The sequence below is a fragment of the Ruditapes philippinarum genome, unplaced genomic scaffold, assembly GCF_026571515.1.
Source record: "Ruditapes philippinarum isolate M1 unplaced genomic scaffold, ASM2657151v2 ctg548_1_1_1_1, whole genome shotgun sequence".
Classification (NCBI taxonomy): domain Eukaryota; kingdom Metazoa; phylum Mollusca; class Bivalvia; order Venerida; family Veneridae; genus Ruditapes; species Ruditapes philippinarum.
This window is the reverse complement of record NW_026861361.1, coordinates 324,373-339,205: the sequence shown is the minus strand read 5'-3', so window position 1 is coordinate 339,205 and position 14,833 is coordinate 324,373. Positions and strand designations below refer to the sequence as shown.

The 14,833-nt window shown below is 33.2% G+C and overlaps 1 protein-coding gene across 1 annotated transcript in view; it reads left to right on the top strand.

Moving 5' to 3' along the window:
* Nucleotides 1–11,782: 11,782 nt before the first annotated feature.
* Nucleotides 11,783–14,833, top strand: part of LOC132715388 (uncharacterized) — a 49,215-nt gene continuing 46,164 nt past the window's right edge. The window contains exon 1 of the mRNA XM_060698387.1: nt 11,783–13,093. Within this exon, the coding sequence (XP_060554370.1) occupies nt 12,846–13,093 (248 nt within the window). The 5' untranslated portion in view covers nt 11,783–12,845. The remainder of the gene's footprint in view (nt 13,094–14,833) is intronic.

Genomic DNA, 14,833 nt, shown 5'->3' with positions numbered 1-14,833 from the left:
GTGGGTAACTGTATCAACTCCATACTTTAAGCTATATTGGGTAACTGTTTCAACTCCACACTTTAAGCTATAGTGGGTAACTGTTTCAACTCCACACTTTAAGCTATATTGGGTAACTGTTTCAACTCCACACTTCAAGCTATAGTTGGTAACTGTATCAACTCCACACTTCAAGCTGTAGTGGGTAACTGTTTCAACTCCACACTTCAAGCTATAGTTGGTAACTGTATCAACTCCACACTTCAAGCTGTAGTGGGTAACTGTTTCAACTCCATGCACACTTCAAGCTAACGGCACTGCCGAACATTGTCTGAAACAACACGTCGCCTAAACTCAGCATCCTTTTTATTCCCTGCGGGCCGGAGCCCGCAGGGTATTGGTACGCGTTTAATTTTTGAGACATGGAGGAGCACGTGACCTGTTTTCGGTACATGGAAGAGCATGCGATCTGTAAACCGTACATGATTGGTTAATTGACCTATTCGAAAACCTAGCTAAATACCGTTGCCCGGTACGTTACGGATTTACCTCTAGGGAATCATTGTATACACACCGGTCTCTCAAATGACCGGTGTACACAATGCTAGGGAATTAGTCCGAATTACACCTAATTAAGAACATTACACTATTACGTGATATTTCTAATTTTCTATTATTATTTTACCGTTTAAGGTGGAAAAACTTGCATGATGTGTTTGCAAATTATAATTGTTTCTTTAATATCTATCTGAAATTTTACAGACAATAAACTGTTTATAGTGAAAATCCACAGAATTAAAACATTCGTTTGTGGCATCTGCCATAATAGATAGAGATATTTTCTGCGTAAACTTGTGTGTTTACTTTATTTTATTTTATTTTTTTTTTGCACGGAATTATTCATACAATGGTATTTAATCATTTTCTTAAACAGAAATATTGTTTTATTTTCACCAATACCAAAGACCTTCTTCTATTGATCGATTATTGTCAACTATATTCCTGATACAAACGTTATTTTTTACCCCCAAACCATGTTGAAAATAGTTAAATGAAATATCTTTAAATCTTTATAAATGTTCCCCGCAGGAAACCATTTTACTTGTACAGTATGTAGGGTATAGTGGAACAATGTGGCGATACCACGTGACCTTTAGAAAATGGAACACGCACATTTTCGCCCCATTCAGATATGATTTTTTATCAATATCTTTACTGTTGCTCAACCAATTTTGACGAGATAAGGCACAAAGCCGTATTTTGTACAAGGCATCCACTGATTATCAAAATTAAGAAAACCCCTAAATGGTTTCTGAGAATATTCGAGTATAGTTATTTTCCATAACTGGGACCCAGGGAAATAAAAACGATTTATAGCAGGTTCTCTGTTCTTTGTCACTGTTTGTTAGAAATAAATGAAATAAAAATTATAGATTATATGTACCAATGAATTGCTGTTTTGTTACCGGGTATGTAATGAAATATTGCTTTTAAAATGTACACAAACTTAACATACATGGACACTTGCGAGATTTCTTTGTACGATGTGCTATAAATCCTATCAGAGTATTTATTCCATTTTCATTTCACGAACCACTTTTCTCCTACTATAAAGAATTAACAGTTACTATTGGCTAGAAAAAAGTGAAACTTGAAATGGATGTTTCTTGCACCATCTTAAATGAAATTATATATTTTACAGAACGCTTTCGTGTTCATAGTGGCTTTCCACAATAAGGATTTCAGTTTCATATTTGCAAATTTGCACTTAACCATTCCACAGAATTTCAAGACTTATTTCGATATAACTCTCCGACAAACAAGCATCCAATAACTTACATCTTTTAACTCGTATACCTTATATCTCGAATACTGAACTGCAAAGTAGTCATGTGCGCAGTTTTATTTGATTTTGATGTTAAAAAATTCTCATAATATAGCCTATGGCGTCCCTTGTTTTCTTTGCTATATACACATCATTTGGGGTCCAATAAGCAAAAACCGTCTTTATAAAGAATGTGCATCTTTTATTTAAACACATTTAAATGAATATTTCGATAACGATTTAACTACAACATCGAATCTAACGTGCTATAGCAATTAACACGAGCGTCTAAATCTCAAGATGTAAACACTGATATTATATCGACTAGCAACAATTTGGTAAATAAAACATCGGAAAAAAATCACAGACGGTAGAGTTTTATGTGTTGTTGATTTTTGATAAGTCTTTGGAATATAAAATATCATTGCCTCCATCTAAAATTACTTTTCCAGAACTGGAATGAATCCAGCGATTATACAATTATAACTACGAGAATGATTATATCCTCCTAGCGGGTATGACTCAACTTTATTTCATGAAAATAGATTTAGCAAAAGCAAAATATGACAACGAAAAAAAACTTCATTCGTCATAATTCTCGTTCCCGGTAACGAAAGTGTGCTTTCGTAAGTATGAAGTCTAAAAACAAAAGTATGAAGTGTGAAATTTGAAGTATGACTTGTGACGTTTAAATTTCTGAGTGTAATTAAGCTTCTACAAATTTCTTTAAAAAGATTAAGGCGTATATGAAATTACTAATTCCAATTGGTCTTTTTAATATTTTACTTCATTTCTTATGTTTTGTGACAAAAAGTTCAAGCGTTCACAGACAGAGACAAGACAGGGTGACTACAAGTCAGTCATCATGTTGTATTCTTTTAGATCGTTGCAAGCGACCGGTGTGTTGTTTTTTGCGCATGTTGATATACGCCGCATGAAAATGCTACACGAGTCTTTGGCGCAACATTTTAAAAAGTGGAAAAAATCAAATCAGCCACCATTCTTGTTCGTTTTGCAAGCAACTTCATGCAGTTGTATATACTAAAACTTTTCTCACACTATGTCTTTTAAAAAATAAAATAAGGAGTATAACACAACATGCAACTTTCTAGCAAAAACTTGCCATTTAATTTATCCTTGGACAAAGTATGAGCAATGGCGACACTTGCGCCTGACTGGGCGGTAAGATGACGCAGTCATACTATACATTTTTGTCTCTTTCATCTTATGTCCAAGTGTAACTTATCCGTCCAAAAATATATGTAGTTGAATAAGAAAAATAAATTGTACACGTGACGAACTTTAAGGTCCTGCCAGGTGGTAATAATAAGATTTTAGCGAACTAGAAATCATCACATTGTCATTCCCGTACATATCACTCTGTTTTACAAAATTTTCCATAAAACAAAAGATTAACCAGGAAATATAAGACAACAGAGATCTTTAAAATGTTTACATTTGAGTGAGATTAAAAAAGTAGTGGAGTTACGTTGATTTTCTGTGCAATGCTATGTGACATGTATAGGGCGCTATTGAACAGTTGGTCAATGCTATTAGGAATTATTTATTGCGAATCTATATACATTTTTATAAATATTGATAATGATAGATGCAATATCTTTATTATAAAAAGATAATACATGAAGGTAAAGCATCGTACAAATGTGAACTTCTGAATAATAATAATAATAATTATTATTATTATTATTATTATTATTATTATTATTAAAATCACAACTATTTCAATGTGTATGGTTTATGGCGGGCACCAACGCCTATAACTTCCGACCACAGTACGATTTGCGAACTTATCTAATTTGACTTGTATCATTCCTTTCGATCATAGGAAGTAGACCAAAATGTTTACCCTCGGTAGCCACCCACGGTAGCCAGTAGAGCAAAATGTTTACCCTCGGTAGCCACCCACGGTAGCCAGTAGAGCAAAATGTTTACCCTCGGTAGCCACCCACGGTAGCCAGTAGAGCAAAATGTTTACCCTCGGTAGCCACCCACGGTAGCCAGTAGAGCAAAATGTTTACCCTCGGTAGCCACCCACGGTAGCCAATGTTCATTATCTAACAGAAAAACGAAAATTACAAGAAGCGCCTTGTACCACTATAGCAAAAGGAAATCGCCAAAGAATTATCAATTGATATTGACCAATGATTTAACAAAAATCATCACTATAGCAAAAGGAAATCGCCAAAGAATTATCAATTGATATTGACCAATGATTTAACAAAAATCATTTTATAAAGTGCAGTGTAATAATTAGCCCGGTGTTTCCGCCTGGTACACGTACAGGCAAAAACAGCAATCTTACATAGAGGAGAAAGTTATAGAGTGCACGTAGACATTTGTGGACGTGCTTTTCTGAATATACCAACTAACGTGACTTTCGTATGGTTTATGGCGGGCTGATCTGATTAAAAATACCCCAATATACCGAAACAAACGTGAAGTATTTATATCTTTAAATATTAATGTACGTAATTTTTACCTTATATTTTCTAGAAGCTCCTGTGCCATATATAAATTTACGTGTTATGTAAAATACATACAATCAAACCTTACATGTATTGTTCATCAGTGATAACGGAAAGGTCCTAATAAACGGTAGTGAACACAATCGCCAAGAAGATTAAAGGCAGTGCAGACTTAACGTTACTTTAAAAGATTCGGAACAAAAAGGTGAGTAATTAATTACAAAATCAATTTGTGTAATATATTGTAAATGTATTGTTGTAAATGAAATATGCAAGAATGAATCTGTCACGCAGGTGCTTATATATACTTACTTTAACCGTTTTTTGTTCACTTGTAGACCTGGCGTCTGTGAAAAACACACAATAAACTTTATCCACCTGAAGATATTGAGCACTTAAGTTGTTTTTCACAAGTGAATAGCATAATTAAAGTTATATATATAGCGCACGTGAAAATCATGCAATAATGGTATGGCACGATAATGCTATCGCACTTTAAAACCACGCTATATTTCAATGAATGTCACGATTATTGTGAAATACTGAGTCAATAAATCACAATCGTCACAAGACTGACCGGTGTAATTGTGTGACAATATTTCACACATGCTATGAATGTGACTATAAGGGTAGCACCGTAAAGCTATTTGTGTGACTATTGTGATCTGACATAGTTATAAAATGTCTGACCTGGTATAAAACCACATACGCATTATGCCATCTTCTATTGAAATATAAATACATCTGTTCCATATTTTCTACCAACGTATAAACAATTTTCATGTCGTTGTTGATTCAAATCATTCTTAGGGCTTTGTGTCGTCAGATCTTTTACTAAACTAATAATCCTATTTCAGATATCGTAATCGCAATATAAGTAAATTATCTACTTTTCGTATCATATAATGATTACATAAGGTTTTTTATGTTAACCTATTTGCAGCGTAGTTTTGCCATTTAAACGAAAATATTGAACTTAAAGCAAAAAGTTTATGTTCACTTTCAAGTATGTCCTTAAATATTGTAATTCTTTAGCGGTCATAAAGAGCATTATGTTTTTTTGTTGTTTTTTTAATAGAGCGAAGTAGGAGGGATGCGTAATAATAATAATAATAATAATAATAATAATAATAATAATAATAATAATAATAATAATCTTGAAGTGACATTATACCCATCTAAGGCATCTTAGGGTATATATATAGTGAGTGAACAGGTGAAGTAAAGATACGTTTACATTTTTTAATTTTATAATTTACTTCACTTGAACGATAAATAATTCAGATGGCTCAAAGAAATTTCTGTAAATATTCCATCGGAATTTACCTGTCAAAAAGAGTGGTGCAGTCTTTTTATATTATAGGCAGATGACATTTTCCAGTATCAATTGTTGGTCAATCACCATTTTGTAAATCTTTTGAAATCTAGTTTTAGTCCAATCAGCTCAACCTGACAATAAAAAGTGACTGTAATGTCACTTTAAATGTTCGGATATCTTTAAGTGGATTGTCAATCCAGCCAGTAATTGTGCGATACTTTACAAAAATAGAAGTACTGTCTTTACAGATTGTTATCAGGAAGTAAATTCATGAAGCGATTGTTTGTTTTTATATAATTATGACATTGACGTTGAAGGATGATTGCCAAGTTATACGACAGAATGTGGCGGTATTTACAACGTAACATTACTCTTTATTTTTCTGTATTTAGGACGGAAAAGTTATATATTAAAAGTGATATTATGCACACACCCCTGTATGTCGAGTTTGTGACACATATGAGCTGGCCGTCCGTCTAGTATCCTGTAAGGCACATTAGTAAAATGCGTAATAAAATGTAGTACGACAACATATTAAAAAATAACAACAATTTACACAGTGTCGTTAAAATGACTGCTGCTGTACGAAATATCATTATAATGACTGCTGTTGTACGTTTTAACGTAAAATTGACCACTGCAGTATAACGACCGCCTCAGTTCGATATATCATTAAAATAACTGCTGCAGTAGTTAACAAGAACCGGTTGAACCGGGTGATGCTCCCCGAGTAGGTTTTGGACACAGAGAAGTATAAAAAAATGAACAAAGGACAATAACTCCAAAATTAGGCAAGGCAAAGTTACGGTTCTTTGCACTGCACTGATCTATCTGTCTATAATATCTCTTATAGTTTTGGAGTTATGTCCCGGGTAAAGTTCAAAGTGTAAAAATGAACAATGGGCAATCCCTCGAAAATAAGGCAAGACAGAGTTATGTTTCTTTAGCACTGTACTCTAAACAATGTGATATATCTACCTACAAAGTTTCATGATGATATCTCTTATAGTTTTAGAGTTCGTCCTGGACAAAGTTCAAAGTGTAAAAATAAACAAAGGGCAATAATTAAAAAATTAGGCAAGGCAGAGTTACGGTTCGTGTGCACTGCACAACTATTCAATGAGATATATCTACCTACACAGTTTAATGATGACATCTCTTATAGTTTTAGAGTAAGTTCAAAGTGTAAAAATGAACAAAGGGCAATAACCCGAAAATTAAGCAAGACAGAGTTATGATTCTTTAGCACTGCACTTTTACACAATGAAAACTATCTACCTACAAAGTTTCATGATGATATCTCTTATAGTTTTATCCCGGATAAAAGTTCAAAGTGTAAAAATAAACAAAGGGCAATAATTAAAAAATTAGGCAAGGCAGAGTTAATATCATACAATGACTGCTGCAGTATGTAATAATAGTATAACGACCGTTTCAGTACGTAATATCATCCATTGACCGCTGCAGTATGTAATAATAGTATATTGACCGCTGCAATACATGATATCATACAACGACTGCTGCAGTGCAAATTTTCGTAAATTGACCGCTGCAGTATGTAATAATAGGGTAACGACCGCTGCAGTATGTAACATCGTAAATTGACCGCTGCAGTATGTAATAATAGTATAACGACCGCTTCAGTACGAAATATCATACAATGACTGCTGCATCGTAAATTGATTACTGCAGTATGTAATAATAGTATAACGATCGCTGCAGTACATAATATCATACAATGACTGCTGCAGTAAGTAACATCGTACAATGACCGCTGCAGTATTTAATAACAGAATAACGACCTCTGCAGTATTTAATATCATACAATGACTGCTGCAGTAAGTAACATCGTACAATGACCGCTGCAGTATGTAATAACAGTATAACGACCTCTGCAGTATATAATATCATACAATGACTGCTGCAGTAAGTAACATCGTACAATGACCGCTGCAGTATGTAATAACAGTATAACGACCTCTGCAGTATATAATGTCATACAATGACTGCTGCAGTAAGTAACATCGTACAATGACCGCTGCAGTATGTAATAATAGTATAACGACCTCTGCAGTCAAGGACTGCTGCAGGAAGTAACATCGTATACTGACCGCTGCAGTATGTAATAATAGTATAACGACCTCTGCAGTATATAATATCATACAATGACTGCTGCAAGTAAAGTAACATCGTACACTGACCGCTGCAGTATGTAATAATAGTATAACGACCTCTGCAGTATATAATATCATACAATGACTGCTGCAGTAAGTAACATCGTACACTGACCGCTGCAGTATGTAATAACAGTATAACGACCTCTGCAGTATATAATGTCATACAATGACTGCTGCAGTAAGTAACATCGTACACTGACCGCTGCAGTATGTAATAATAGTATAACGACCTCTGCAGTATATAATATCATACAATGACTGCTGCAGTAAGTAACATCGTACACTGACCGCTGCAGTATGTAATAACAGTATAACGACCGCTGCAGTATATAATATCATACAATGACTGCTGCAGTAAGTAACATCGTACACTGACCGCTGCAGTATGTAATAACAGTATAACGACCTCTGCAGTATATAATATCATACAATGACTGCTGCAGTAAGTAACATCATACAATGACCGCTGCAGTATTTAATAACAGTATAACGACCTCTGTAGTACAATGACCGCTGCAGTACGTTATATCATACAGTGACTGGTGCAGTACTTTATATTATATTAAAGTAACTGCTGCAATACGTAATAACATGAATGTATTAAAAGTTACCGGCGTTGCAGTAGAAGCCTATGTGATATCAAGATACTCGGACGTGGTATTCTTGGTTCAGAGATATCATTCTGACACTTTAGCAACAAGTAAAATTATTTTCAGCAGTATCTCCCTGTCTCTGTGTCTTTTTACACCTAAATAAAAACAAAAAAGATTTGACAATTTCTAACCGTGCACGTACGCCTGCCCTAAGCCAATCAGAATGGAAATTTCCATACTACATGAAAACAAAATGGACGACAAAAGACGTCAAAGACGAGCGCGAACGAGGCACGATATCCGCCATATTTTTGTCGGGTTACATGTATATAGAATAATATTTTCATGGATGAAGGTCGAAACTAGTGTGTAAAACAGTATTCGGAATAGGAGTCTATTTTTCGTTGTTGTTGTTGTTTTCTCGATATCCGGCGAACGGCAATTCCTAGCATTTCTGACCTTATAAGTATCACATAGCACACCGATAACTTGACGGCTAAATACCCGTGTGTCGATCCATTCTATTGTTACCCTATATATTCTATAGTAAATCAGTCACATCTTGGACTGATTTCGAGATTCCGCATTCCATGAGTGTCCTGTTGAAAACCCTTAAAACGTCAACATTATCTAAATCAAACAAGGAATTATCTAGTGCATTAGCCCAAGATGTGCCAGTGTTGAAATTGTCAAGTTCTGTTCTGTCCAGAAATGAGGTTCTAAATAATACACACAAACAACATCAAAACACACATATTATATTTATACTCATAAAAGAGAAAGCATTTTTTACAAAAATGTAGAAATTATTAACTATCAGTTGCAAAGAAAAATCAATTGATCAATAATAGACCATCAGTAAGCAGGAAGCAGTCATACATAGATTCCAGTACCCGAGTATTGTATGCATTTCGTAAAATTATGAGCGCAGCGTATAAAATATAAATTGAAGCAGAAATTGAGCTATAAACTTACTTCTAGGTATGATATATTAACTTAGGAGAAGTATAAGGTATTATGAGATAGGAAATTAGGCTGTATATGAGATATAAACTTCGGCGGAATATAAGCTACGAACTCAGCCGAAGTATTAGAAATACACTTAAGCGGAGTATGAACTTAGCATAAACTTAGTAAGAATATGAGATATGAACTTAGGCGGAATATGAGATATGAACTTAGGCGAAGTATGAGATATGAACTTAGTTAGAATATGAGATATGAACTTAGGCGAAGTATGAGATATGAACTAAGGCGGAGTATGAGATATGAACTTAGTTAGAATATGAGATATGAACTTAGGCGGAGTGTAAGATATGAACTAAGGCGGAATATGAGATATGAACTTAGTTAGAATATGAGATATGAACTTAGGGGGAGTGTGATATATGAACTAAGGCGGGGTATGAGATATGAACTTAGTCGAAGTATAAAAAAATTAAAGTGAGCCTTGGTATGAGACATACACTTTAGCGAAATCGATTATCGTCCCACACAACTCAATGTGTGTAACAATGCATGGCCTTTACCTTCACAACAAAAAGTGAAATGGATTAGGTTTAAACTTTTTTATTTTTTATGACAAAACTTGCTCCATTTATGCGTTCAATTTTGACAACATGTGAATGTGAAGTATGCAAATGACACGTTTCATGAATCGGTATTTTTTGTTAAAATACACGGTAAATTAATTTGTTCTTGTCAAAGTATACCCGCACTCACAACATTTAATGATCAAAGTTTAATTCTAAATATTTTTAACTGATCAAAGCATTTATATATATATATATATATAATTATTTATATATTAGATTTGAGAAATTGGCAAAGAGAGTGTAACGTTACAATGTTATCAACAGAAGGGAGAGATTAAAAGGAAGGATTACGTGACAGCTACAATGTTCGAAACTTCCCATGTCTCTACAAATGTTTATTGACCATTTAAAGAAAATGTCAAAATGATTAAAATAATAGATATTTGAACGTGCTAAATGCAACATACAACCTGACTTTATATAAAACATATGGAACATGCATTAAGTCAGTGTGTTCTTGCTTCATGACATTTATGTTCTTGTATATATAAGGAGAGATGGTCTAGTGGTTATTGCGGCTATCATCTCAGGGATAGTCGAGTGAAGCACTACTACTCGGTTTCGTCCATGTTTTTATATGACACACGTGGTGTTTACTTCCGGAAGCACACTGAAATGTGGTCCAAATAAGCATCTAGTTTTCATAACAATAGATATAAAAATAAAAAAAAAATGAACATAACCAATAGTCAGCACGAAAATTGCGTACATTAATGTACATCCTGAATAATGTACACACCGCACGAGCAATAGCACTTTGTTCTAAGCACTTTGTACAGGATGAGCACCAATGTATTTTATTCTTGTGTGATATGTACATTATGTAAGATGAAATAATATCATGTATGTAAATATAATTATGGCGAACAAATGTATTTTATTCTAGTTATATGTATTCAAATATAAGGTGTACAATAGAGCACTAAATGTTCGTACATTTTGGTTTATGGTATGGGGAATACATTAAAGTTTCTGATGTAGATTTGGAGTGTACATAATTTAGTAGCATAAGTTAGTTAAGCTTATTTTTGGTGTTTAACTTCTTAAAGATATGTACTGATGGACATGAGTTTTGTATTGAGTCTTAACGTTATGTTTAAATATAACGCAAGTTATGTCCCGACTATGCACAGACATGCCATTCTGTTTTTAAGGAGTTGGCACGGGTATATGATAAAAACACTAATGCACGCAATATTCGTGCAATATGTACATTATGGAGAATGTACATTTTTGTTTCTTATGTTAGTTGGATACGTACATTGTTCAAGTTGTGCACGTATACGTGATGTATGTGAGGGCAGGTACCTTACCTAGACACCTTGATCACAAGTTTGCTTCAAGTTACAAATGTATTTCCTAAACTCACAAAAATATTATACATGTATATTGGCATTGTTGTTTATTAAATAATTATATCTTTAAACGTTACGTCTACCCAACTTTCGTATTTTGTTAACCAGAGTAACTGTAGCACAGTTAATTAGACTGCGTGCGTTAAAACTAAAAACCTTCGTTTATAATATAACAATGATTTCAAACTATACATTGTAAATTTAGCTTCGTATAAAACAGAAAAGAAGTTATGAATCGTTTACCTTCCATATCATATCATTGATTACATAATGACCTGTAAGGAAATATGCGACTGACATTTTTTATCAACGGCTATTTTCAACATAAGAAGGTTAAGATGTCGTCATAGAATACGTGATAGATCACAGGTATTCGTCCAAATTTTAAAGTATATCATCCAATCCCAGTATTTCAACTGTATATCAGATAGTCTGACAGTTTTACAAGTATATACTATCATTTTAACTAGTTACTCAGCAAACCAATGTTTTCTCTGCACGTGGCCTTACAAGTTTTTCATGTTTCATACCTCTGAAATAAGATATAATTTATCTTGTATCGTAATTCAATGTCATGTACTGCCAGTTATGCAGTAGACTGCACTAGAGGTTTAACACGGCCATGATACTGTACATCTTACATTATTTAAAACAAAACGCATACTAACTATACGATAATAGGGCTGTTACACTAACGGAATAGTTAAAGACGAGAGGAATACGTCCCCGCGGTTCAACTTCACTGTGACATTCACATTTACGGATAACAAATGTTAAAATGTAATATGTGAGTGTTTTATATATTTGCATGTTTGCAATGATACTTTCCATTCACTACAGTGAGTTTTACACAGAACGACACGAGGATTTACTATATCAATATAGTAATAATACTCGACTTAACGCGGAAGCTTTACAACCGTTTAGAATAAACATTAAATTGAATTAAATAGCATTGTGAAATATTTAAGAGTTATTTTCATTCATTTCTAAGTTATTTTGTGTTAAACACGGAATTATTTATATGCAAATTTATAAGAATGAGTCTAACGTGAAATGAAAAGACTAAATTTATTGTCACATAATTGTAACTTATTTTAAACACATGGGCGTATTCAGGCCGGTACGATATAATCACTGTTGAAACATTGACACAGTTCTTATATTAAAGAGATTTCACTTAAAAAATTTAAAACTGCTTTTTTTATCTTGTTGTGTGTCCATACATAAAATGTCAAAAATATTTTAACATTTGTTAAGTGCTTTTCAACATACTGTTTTAAATATTACTATATCAAGTTGTACAATTTGTCGTCACATTGTTTTACCGACATTCTTATACTTGTGAGATATTATTTTTCATTTCTGTGAGAGATGTTAGAAATGTAAAAGAACGTTCTATTTAAATGTTTTTGTCAAAAAAGTCTTGGATATTGTGACTGACTTTGACAGTGATATGTGAAAAACGAAAGCGAGGAAAAAGTTCTCATTTTCGACGTCTCTGTAGTGTGCCGGAAATGATAGAGACAGATGTTGGATCGTTAAAACTTAAATCTCACACTGTGAAATATTTCAACTTTAAAAAACAAATGAAACAAGTGCCGACCACTGCGCCAGATTTTTACTACGTGCCGAGAGATAGTGGAAGTGAAAACAAATATATGGACATATCAAACGTGTCGCCCAGTCATTTAGTAAATATGCAGTCAGAAGAAAACGAGGAATCAATGAAAAATGATGATGAGGAATATGTAAAGGACAAAAGGTATGTTAATAGTTATATATCATTGAAAATATGTGTCTGTGTTTTTTCACGTGTATTTTGATACATTGAAAATATATAGTTATATATCAATTATAGCACTCTTACACGTACCAACCGCTATGAGTAACCGTTACTCTTAAACAAAATAAAATACAAACATACTAAACGTTTTTGTATGTTTTTTTTTTAATTTTCACTCACAAGAGCTATCGACATATTTACACAATCGTGACAATAAAACAAATTTAAAGTGGTTTACCAGCATATTTCGAGGAATATTTTCATTTTTATAACAAGCATGACATTATATTTTATAGAAGGTAATCAAATATTCATGCAGTCATTAAATGTGTCAATCTATAGTGAAGATGCATTACAGGGCAAACAAGATCAATTTTCTTCTGATATAAATTATATATACCATTCCCTCAACATTGAACTACAACATTGAACTAGGAAATGATCTACATAATGTCTCCATTCTTATCCATGATCACCGTAAATGGTTATGATGATGCGGCATAGATGTTTCATCTTAAAAATTAAAAAGGCTAATAAACAGTCCTACCTTAACACCGATATTCAGGCATATGATGGTACTTTAACTTTACTTTCAATTTTACCAACCATTACTCTGATTATCATACAAGTATTGTTTATTTGACCAACCATTGCCCTTGTAATCATCTTTACTCTGATAACCATGCATGTACTTTTAATTTTACCAACCATTGCTCTGATAATCATGCAAGTATTGTTAATAAATTTTTAACCAACCATTGTCCTTATCATCAGTCAAGTATTGTTTATTTGACCAACCATTTTTCTGATCATTGCCCTTATCATCAGTCAAGTATTGTTTATTTGACCAACCATTTTTCTGATCATTGCCCTTATCATCAGGCAAGTATTGTTTATTTGACAAACCATTGCTTTGATAGTCATCTTTACTCTCATAATCACGCATGTATTGTTAGTTTGACCAATCATTTCTCTGACAATCATGCATGTATTTTTAGTTTGACAAATCTAAAATCTCAGATTCTTATGTCGTCAATATGATAAAGCTTTACTTTGATATTCATGCAGATATCGGTAATTTGACCAATCTTTACTTTGGCGTTCATGAAGATTTTTATAATTTAATGAACCTTTACTTTTATATTTCTATGTAAATGTTAATAATTTGACAAACATTTATAATAATACTCATGCAGATGTCGATAAGTTGACAAACTTTAACTCTGACATTCTTGCTGATGTTGAAAATCGTACAAACCATTACCCTGTTACTCATGCAGATGTCGGTAATTTGACAAATCTTAACTCTGATATTCTTGCAGATGTAGGTAAATGAACAAACCTTTAATCTGATATTCTTGCAGATGTAGGTAATTTGACAAACCTTTAATCTGATATTCTTGCAGATGTAGGTAAATGAACAAACCTTTAATCTGATATTCTTGCAGATGTCGGTAATTTGACAAATCTTAACTCTGATATTCTTGCAGATGTAGGTAAATGAACAAACCTTTAATCTGATATTCTTGCAGATGTAGGTAAATGAACAAACCTTTAATCTGATATTCTTGCAGATGTCGGTAATTTGACAAACCTTTACTCTTAATAGCCTTTAGGTGTCGATAATTTGACAATATTTACAAATGTTGTCAATTTGACAAACCTTTATACTTTGATATTCTTGCAGATGTCGGTAATTTGACAACATTTACAAATGTT